Source organism: Fukomys damarensis, unplaced genomic scaffold, assembly GCF_012274545.1.
Source record: "Fukomys damarensis isolate Sample0158 unplaced genomic scaffold, DMR_v1.0_HiC HiC_scaffold_18, whole genome shotgun sequence".
Classification (NCBI taxonomy): domain Eukaryota; kingdom Metazoa; phylum Chordata; class Mammalia; order Rodentia; family Bathyergidae; genus Fukomys; species Fukomys damarensis.
Genome location: NW_022900930.1, coordinates 37,513,850 through 37,523,226, shown reverse-complemented (window position 1 = coordinate 37,523,226; position 9,377 = coordinate 37,513,850). Strand labels below are relative to the sequence as shown.

Below are 9,377 nucleotides of genomic sequence, written 5' to 3'. Positions count from 1 at the left end.
CCCCTCCCCTCCCTCTCTCCCTCCCCCTCCCTCTCTGTCTCAGTGGGATACTGCAATTTTCTCTGTTTCAATCAGATGAACATATTCACTAAGGGAAAGTGTAAATTGCTTTCATTTAATAGAAAGGGAGGAATTATTACTTTGAAGACCAGAAGCAAAGAAAACATTTTTCATACCTTTCTCATTCTACCTTCTGGGCAAGTCCTCAGGTGGGATTACTGGAGACTCTCCCCTAAAGTTAGAAAAAAAATGAGGGGATATAAATAGCACTAATCCTCTCCCAGCGGACCCTTAGATAATTAAGATCAGCACACACACAGGGTGAAAGGTCACACGAAGGCGTGCTTTCCCGTGATGAGCAGTCATTTGTCTTGTAAACTCAGAGATCTCATGTCAAGAATATTTAAGAGAAAAAGAATCCCAAGTTCCCTTCTGATACCAAGAGGAGCAGCCTCAGTGATTTTAATGGGAGAATCCTTTCCACGGCAGACATTGGGCCCCTGGGATGGATGAAGCACGAAGGAGTAGAAGAGCAGGATTAGTAATAATCCCTTCACTTCTGGGATCTGCAAGCTCGTGACTCTTCCCAGGGTGCAGTGGGACAGCAGAGAGGGCAGCCATGATTTGTGTCTGAATCTCGAGCTCGCAGTGCGGCATAGCCTCGACAGGCTGCATTTGTACCACCACGATAATAAAAATATCTGTCTTTCTCTTTTTTGTGGACCCTTACAAAGAGAAAATTAGAAGCACGTGTGGCAAAGCACCTCGTAACAACAAGATATTGTGACGTAATCATCATTCTAAAAGTCATCGTCCAAACACACCGCAACTGCCCTTTGCAGTACTGTCCTAGGCATTTATGTTCACTATTTCACTTAGTTCTCCGTCACCACCTTTCTCTTGAGCTCAACTATTGTTAGCTCTATTTTTTAATTGGGGCAACAGAGCCAGAGAGCTGAAATGATTTGTAGAAGCCAGTCAGTAAAAAGTGGTGCCGGGGTTCAAATCAATACAATCTCTTTTTTGTTGTTATTGTTTTTGGAGACAGGGTCTCGCTATGTAGTTGCGACTGACCTGGAACTCACTATGTACCCCAGGCTGGTCTCGAACTCACAGCGATCCTCTTGTCTCAGCCTCCCGAGTGCTGGGATTACAGGTGTGCACTGCCATGCCCAGCTCCGTCTAACTCTTTTTAATCTGTATGGCTCAGGGAGCTAAAGAAGTATACATTTTTGACTGAGACAGGAGACCAACATTTGGATCTTAGCCTTATGGACAGTGTAACTATGGTCAGGCTTCTTGAGCAGTTTGAACTTCAGTTTCTCCATGGATCATAATGCTTACTTTTTGGTGAAAATTAAGTGAAAACACACACAATACAGTATTTAATGAGCAGGAGACAGGTAGTGAGGTACAGATAGTATTGCAGTGGGTTTGTGTAGTAACCTAGTTGGATTGTCATCACAAAATATCACACACAGGGTGGCTTGACGTACAAAACTTTATTTTTTCGAAGTTCTGGAGGCTGGGAAGTCCAAGATCAAGGTGCCGGCAGAGCTGGTTTCTGGTAGAGCCTCTTGTCCTAGCTGGCAGGAGCTTACCTTCTAGCTGTGTCCCACATGGTTGTCAGATCAGACGGGAAAGAGACCTCTGGTATCTTATTTTACAAGGACAGCAGTCCTGTTGGACTAGGGTCCCACTCTTCTGACTGCTTTGAAACTTAGTTACCTTTTAACAGCCCTATTTCCAAACAGTCACACTGGGTGTTAGGCCTTCACCACATGAATTTTGTGTGGACACATTTGGAGCAATCTCCAAGGGCCATTTAAGGGAGGGAGATTTCTTAGGAAATCATCAATTTTAGAGGGAAAAGAAATTGTTGGCTATTTGTAATAAATTAGTTCATATGCAACAAAGTGGGTACGGCATGTCATTAGGCTTCTCATTGGTGTTATAGAAAATGTTTCCATGCCATGTATTTTGGGTATTTTAGGTGAGCCCGAATTTAAATATGTTGGGAATATGCACGGTAATGAGGCAGTTGGACGAGAACTGCTCATATTCTTGGCCCAGTATCTGTGCAATGAATACCAGAAGGGGAACGAGACAATTGTGAACCTGATCCACAGCACTCGAATTCACATCATGCCTTCGCTGAACCCTGATGGCTTTGAGAAGGCAGCGTCTCGGGTAAGTGTGAGGCACTAGCCATGCTTTCTTCATTGTTTTCTTTGAGTATGTTTATACATATGTGGTTCTCTGTACATCATGTCCTCAAGGAAAGCTTGCAGGCGGTGCAGCTAAGAGTACAAGTGACCCATTGTTCGACTGCTCTTTAGAATATGTTATGCACATGTACCAACTCCCCATGAGGAATGCAGTCATTACGTACTGCAAATGTATGCTATTAAACAATAAAAATCAAAAGTAAATTTAAAAAAGGAATTGCATACAGCGCTTACTGAAAAGAAAAATGTAAGGGGGTAATTTCTTCAGCAGATTGTGAATGGAAAAAATTTTAAAAGAAGTTAGCATTTTAATAACTTTTGGTTATGCATTGTTAAACAAAACAAAATTTGTTCACCATTTGTGACCAGGTAAATTGCCTTCTAAAAGTACTGAAGGATGCTTCCTGTCCTGGAGTAATGCTGTAGATGAGTCGGTGTTATAGCGCCCTCTACTGTATTCAAACAAGAATTACTTTTGGCTAGGTCAATGTTTTACTGATGTTTAATGGTTGGTTTTAGAAGTGATAAAAAAAGTTTAAAAAAAGGCAAAAAAGTGACCCTATATCTAAACAAAAAAAATACCTTTATACATTTCAACTGCTAAGATGGAGATTAATGGCTTTTTAAAGAAGATAATATGGCCCACATTTCCATTTATATTGGACAGGAATGGGGCATTATATTTGCTGTTGTGTACAGTTTGAGATAATTTTCTTATTTATAGGAACAGGTTAAAGTAAATATCATGTTTACCTAAAGTTAAGAAGAGCCAATAACCCTATAGGTCCCAGAGAGTGAATTTTAAACAATTAAGTATAAAATTAATATAATTCCTAAAGTTATGAGAGAATAATTCTAGTAACATAAAAGTAAAATATATAATATTTTAAGGTTACATTCATAACTGTAAGTGGACAGAGATTATCTTGCTAATTTCTGTCTTGTAGATTTTTTTATTCCTCATAGGCTGAGGTACCTAAGCATATATAACTTTAAAAAATATGCTACTTTTGTTATATAATATATATTTACAAAATAATTATATTAAATATATAAAATAAATATACATAAATATACTTGAATATATTTTGCTTATGTAATATTTAATACTAAACAAGAAGTTAATTTTATAAATTAAAACTAATATCTTGAAAATTCATTAGTTTTTCAGGTTGTATCATTAGTAAAGAGTTTAAATTGGGTAGAAATTCCTCAGTCTTTTTAAAGCCTTGGAACTTCTAGAGCTTGTCTTATTTTTAATTTTTATTTAATTTTTTATTTTTTGGTACCGGGGATTGAACTTGGGTTCTTGCGCTTGCAAGGCAGGCCACCAAACCACTGAGCTAAATCCCCGGCTAGAGTTTGTATTTAAAAAAAAAAATTTAAAAATTTAAATTTACTTTAAAGATAGAATTATGCATAGAATTATGCATATTTGGGAGGCACAATGTGATATTTTGATACGAGCATTTATTGTGGTAACATTTAATCAGACTAAAATATTTATCTCTTAAAATCTTCTTTATGGTGAAAATATTCCAAATTTTTCTTTCAAGATTTTGAAAGAAATCTTTGGATTTCTTGTTTTTGGATGAGACTACAAGAGAGATACATGATATTAAAATAAAACATCTTGTTTTTGAGCTTCTAATCTTATTTTAAAAATTTAAAAAATAGGTTGAGAGAATGCACATTTCACTTCAATCTAATTTTAGAATGACATGCTTTTATCTGATAAATATCTCAGAAATATTAGTATTAATATTTAAATTATTATTCATTGGAGATATTGTCCAAATATCCATAATACATTAAACCTGATACTTTCTTGCTTATATCAGTAAAGTGGTTAAAATGCTATTAGGAGAGAATATTGTTGAAATAATCAATTGTTTTTTAAAAGCATTCGTGGAGACCTTATGTAGACAGTGACAAAAATAATTAATAACTGATTATTTTTCTCTGACTGTTTTTTAGCCTGGTGAGCTCAAGGACTGGTTTGTGGGTCGTAGCAACTCCCAAGGAATAGATCTGAACCGGAACTTCCCAGACCTGGATAGGATAGTTTATGTCAATGAGAAAGAAGGTGGTCCAAATAATCATCTGTTGAAAAATCTGAAGAAAATTGTGGATCAGAATGCAAAGGTAGAGATCATGTTTGGTTTTCTTGGGGGTCTGTCTCTAGCGGAAGGAACTATGTTTGAACATCTGTGTTACAATGCAGGGCCTAAAAGTGACCTCAAGCTCCTGTGGGACCCAAGACTCTGAAGGCGGGGCCTGGAGGGGCTGAACCTGGAAATTAGCCCTGCTCCCTGGTGTTCGGCATGGGGTGCAGAACAGGAGCTGGGGAGGGGACAAGGGAGAAAAGCAGGTCTTAGAAAGTCACTGCAGCCCTCTCAGAGGTCTTTTATCAGCTCATCTAATCAGCAGCTCCTGCAGCATTCCAGTGTTGAGCGTTGTCTTCTTTTCCAGAACTTTTCCTCCCTTGCTTTACAAAACTCCACTGTTTCCTGTCTCTTCTGCCTTCAAATAACTAATTAGTTTCTTTCTCTGCTTCTTCTGTCACAGATCAGATACTGGCCTTCCTCAGGGACCCATCTGATGCCTTTACCTGGCTCTTAGGTTCCTGTCTTTTCCCGAGCCTTCAGTCTGAGCTTTGGGACAGGTTCTCCTGCATCCCCATCACCAATTTCAGACCTTCCAGGATCTGTTTTTCTGTTGTATTTGCTCACTGAGTTCCTTTTTCTGGTGGCCCCTGGGAACTCAGGCTCAGCTTGTCCAGAAAGGAGTATTTTCCCATGGGATCACTCTTGTTTCATTTATCCTGATTATCAAAGCTTTTGATTTTCCACCTGGGCCACCGTTCACCAGCTGTTATTTCCTACATTCCAGTGACTTGACCTCCCTGGCTTTCCCCATCTTCCTTTCCTCAGCTAACTCCTTCCCTGGCTTTAGTTGAACCTCTGAAATCAGTCTTCTCTCTGCTGGTGAAGCAGCTTCCTGTCCTGGTTTTGTATCCATCTTTTCCCAACTCCATTCAGTCACCTCAACTACACGAATCATTGCTTCTTTGCTTAAAAAACCTTGCCAGTTCTCCTCTGCCCAGAAGATGAAGTAAAAACTCAATATGGCAGAAGGATGCAATGGTCTGGGTCAAATCCTGGCTCCATACTTGGTATGTGAACTTTGGAAAGTCATTGGATGCCTCTGATCTTAGATGGATGGATGGATTTATATCCCCACGGAGCACTGGATGTACCTTCAAACCTGCATTATTTTCAGTAGTCTGAAAAATCAAATTGAGCCCATGATGGGGGAGAGCTGGAAAAGGGCTGCTGGCAGCCGCTCTTAGCTCCAGGCAGGTTCTGCTCTGTTGTATCAACTCCTTCTGGTACTTTCTGTCACTGGCTAGTGTGGGTCCGTAGCCATGTGTAAGATGTAAAGCAGACATGTGCTCACATGAAAATGAAGTGAGAGTTTCTTATAGGGCCCACAGGCAGCTCAGCCCTGGGAAAGAAACAGCAAAGCTGGCTGTTCCACAGACAAGAGCCCCAAACATCTCACCCCATGGAGTCTCAAAGGAATATCATTTATTATGCATTTTTTCCCAGGAGGGGTTGGGTCTCCAGACTGGGGAGAGTTTAGTAGCTGCCTAGGTGGTGAGTTTGGGAGTTTAGGGTCAGCTCTTGTGCGTTGCCATGTTAGTTGACACCCACAGCCTCTCTTATTTGATCCCTCTTTTCACCCCAACTTGCAGCTGCCTGCCCTTTTTCTCTCAGGCTGCTGCTTTGAAGTCCTGCCCATTGCTTCCTATCTCACTTTCCTTAAGTAACAGCCTGGGAAGTACAATTTCTCAGGTTATTATAGTCCCAAGATTATTCAGCTGTCCTGCTGACTTACCACTGGTCTGGCTTCAGTGGCTCTTGTCGTACCTACTCCGTTTTATCCTCCACCATACCATTTTCTAAGCAGCCTGCGTCTTCATATGAGTTGTCCCAGCTGTCGAGAATGCTTTTCCACGTCCCCTTGCCGAGGGAGTTTCCTCTGCTCTTCCTCAGGGTTCTCCTGTGCGCATGCCCAGTGGGATGCTTATTGTTACACATGTCTGTACTATCTACATCAAGCCTCAGTTGTTTGCTTGTACAATTGTTTTTCTTTTTGACTCTAGACTTCTACTCCTTGCTTGCAGGAATTAAAACTCATCTCTGAGTCTGACACGTAGAAGGCTGAGGGCCCATTATCCAGCCTCACAAATACATCACAGTATCTGGAAAGTGTAGCCATTGAAAATCAGCAGCTGGAGTTCCAGACAAGCATTCACCACATCACAGTCCGGGAGTCAAGCGCTCCGGATTATTGGCCTGCAGCTTTCTGTTAGGGATCCATGCTCCCGGCTCATTCCGGAAACGTGGGCTGAACCTGTCAGCTGGGGTTGGTCTGGAACAAGGGTTGCCAAGGGTGGAGGCCTCTGGCAAAACCCGATAAGCAAGTGTCAGACTTTCCTGCCTCCGAGTCACGGGTGCACTTGTCGTTTCCCAGCACTTGCACCGGAGAAGGTCAGGGATGGAAGTCAGTGGGACAGGGTGAAGAGGGAGCCGTCCTGTGATAAAGCCCGAGGGGCAAGACAGAATGCACACGCTGTTCTGGAAGCTGAGTCCGGTACTCGCTCACCATGCCACACTGCTTGTATTAACCTGCTTATGCTGTTTTTGTTAAAACGGAGACTCGAGGAGAATTCTGCCTGTCACGTGACAGAGGAGAACATGAATAAGCTCAGGTTGACAGGGTATTTGATTGGCAGCTTTCCAGGCAGCACGGCCTCCTTCCTCAGATGAATCCGTACCGTATTTGCATAATCTCTATACTAGATGTTTTCGTATTTCTAGCTCAGGCAACACTTCTTAGAAGATGGTCACGGTATTTTTTTAGGAGGAGCTTTTATTTTAAAAATTCCTACGAGAAAATAGATTCATTCATAGGAAAATGGATACATATTGAAGATATACTCCTAAGTGAAATAAATAAGTCACACATGTGTAAATATCGAATTTTCTCTGGTTTAGATTCATTCATAGGAAAATGGATACATATTGAAGATATACTCCTAAGTGAAATAAATAAGTCACACATGTGTAAATATCGAATAGTTTCTCTGGTGTGAATAATCTGCAATAATACATAAGATCCTAATAAGATTACTGACATTGAGAAATGGGAACAAAGGAGCTAAAGGTGTAGGGAAGGTGGGATGGGTAGGGGAAGGGTAATAAGGGAAAAGAAAAAAATGTGAGATAATGAAAAGATGAAAATAAAGTGGTTGTAGATGGGGAGGGGAGGAGGGGGTGAAGGGAGGGCAGGGACAAGGGGAAAAAATGAGAATCAAGACTTGTCATGTAGAGGTACAAGATCCCAACAATGAATGTAACTGTACTGGATCCCTAAAATGTACCAATAAACTCAATTAAAGCTGAAAAAAAATTCTCGATGCTACATCTTTTCCTAAGGAGACCTATGCCAAAATTATCGCACCTTTTCTGGAACATAAGCAATATTTGTTTATTTTATAGTCAATCAATTCCTATTTTTTGTTCATCTTTCCGTTTTTCCATTTTTGTTGTTAAGAACGAGGTAATGCTTTGACCTTACTCAGTGGGAGACGTTTAGTAGGTCTTTCATTGACGTCAGTACATACCCTCCTTTTTTCCCAATCCTTCTCCGCTTAATATCTATAGCCCTCCTAGAGATTTTTAAATTTCAGGGATCATTTGGTTTGGTGGGCTGGGAACCCTGGGTCAGGAATGCCAGTACCAGTGGTGCTGATTCTGGGGATGTTCCTGAGACTCACCACTTGGGACGGGCACAGATTCCTTGCTCCTTTGAACCTCTGAGGATGGAGACCTCGTTTTCTTCCCCCAGACTTCTTCCTGCTCTCTCATTTCTCACCTGCCCTGAGCGCACAGCCTGGCCACCTCCATGTTATCTGGGCTCAGCACATGAGCCTTGACCTGGACTGCTTGAAAACATTGTGAATTAAAATGCACCCAGTAATTAAACTTGTGTTTAATGCCTGGAGTTGGGAAGAAAATGAATACACACAGCTTCAATATATTTTAAGAGCCAAAGCCGTCTAATTCTAGAGAGTGACATTCGAGTTAGACTTACAGTCCCTGAGTGGAAGTTTTAAAGATAGGTCACAAATGATGTTCAAGTGTATCGGGGCCTAGCTCTTTGGGGTGCTTCAGAGTGATCCCCTCTGTGGATAATTTAAATATGTAATTATGGCACACAAAGAGTCTTGGCATTTAGTTAGCCTACAAGGCTCTATTCAGAGGTAAGGAGAAAGTCACTTTATCAAATTGTGGAATTTACTTGCTTGCTTTCGAAGAGAATAGTAGAAGCATTTTAGCAGTAGTGTATGATATAAAAACTAACAACGGGCCAAACCTATTAGCCTTATGCAACGTTTTGCATTCAAGGCTGTGTCTTTGAGGCCAGGGATTTAGCTCAGTGGTTCTGCTGCCTGTCTCATAAGCTCAAGGACCCGAGTCTTTGAGCTTGTTTCAGAGCATATTTAAAATATTTTATATGATAAAATTATTATTATAAGCAAAGAGATAAAGCAAATAAATAAGAAGGAAAAGAGCCCGTGGTCTTCTGCGGCTATTATTCACATTTTTATGTGTATCCTCCAAAATTATTTTCCACGCATACATCAGTCTGTGAATATATGGCAGCATATTATGCACCCTGTTTTGAACACATTCATGTAAGGAATAAATGCAGGGTAGTGCCTGTTGCCTCCTGAGCCCCACTAAAACTAAGCCTTTACCTTGAAAGCTTTCTGCTCCCTTCCCACAAATATCTAGGTGTACTTTCTCTTCTTTGCTATTTTAACTTCTTTCTCCTCCTTCTATTCTAATACTTATTGTTTTCTTTCCAACACATGTTGAAATTCTACCTCCTTCCTGAAGTCCTCACTGATTCTTCAAACTACAATGATTTTTGCCCTTTCTAAACTTACTGAAATATTGTATTTGTCAGTAATAAACAGTAGGTTTGATGAGACAGAAGAGGTGAGGGATATACAAGGAAGAGGACTGAGAATAAATTCAGCAGTAAAAGAAATACTTTTGAACATAGTATTGTATA

At 40.6% G+C, this 9,377-nt stretch overlaps 1 protein-coding gene across 1 annotated transcript in view; it reads left to right on the top strand.

Moving 5' to 3' along the window:
* The window catches only part of Cpe (carboxypeptidase E), a gene marked incomplete at its 5' end in the record, with an annotated part of 109,789 nt that overhangs the window by 83,340 nt on the left and 17,072 nt on the right, over positions 1–9,377 (top strand). Inside the window, 2 exons of the mRNA XM_010629900.1 lie at positions 1,994–2,190; positions 4,206–4,373. Of these exons, the coding sequence (XP_010628202.1) occupies positions 1,994–2,190; positions 4,206–4,373 (365 nt within the window). The remainder of the gene's footprint in view (positions 1–1,993; positions 2,191–4,205; positions 4,374–9,377) is intronic.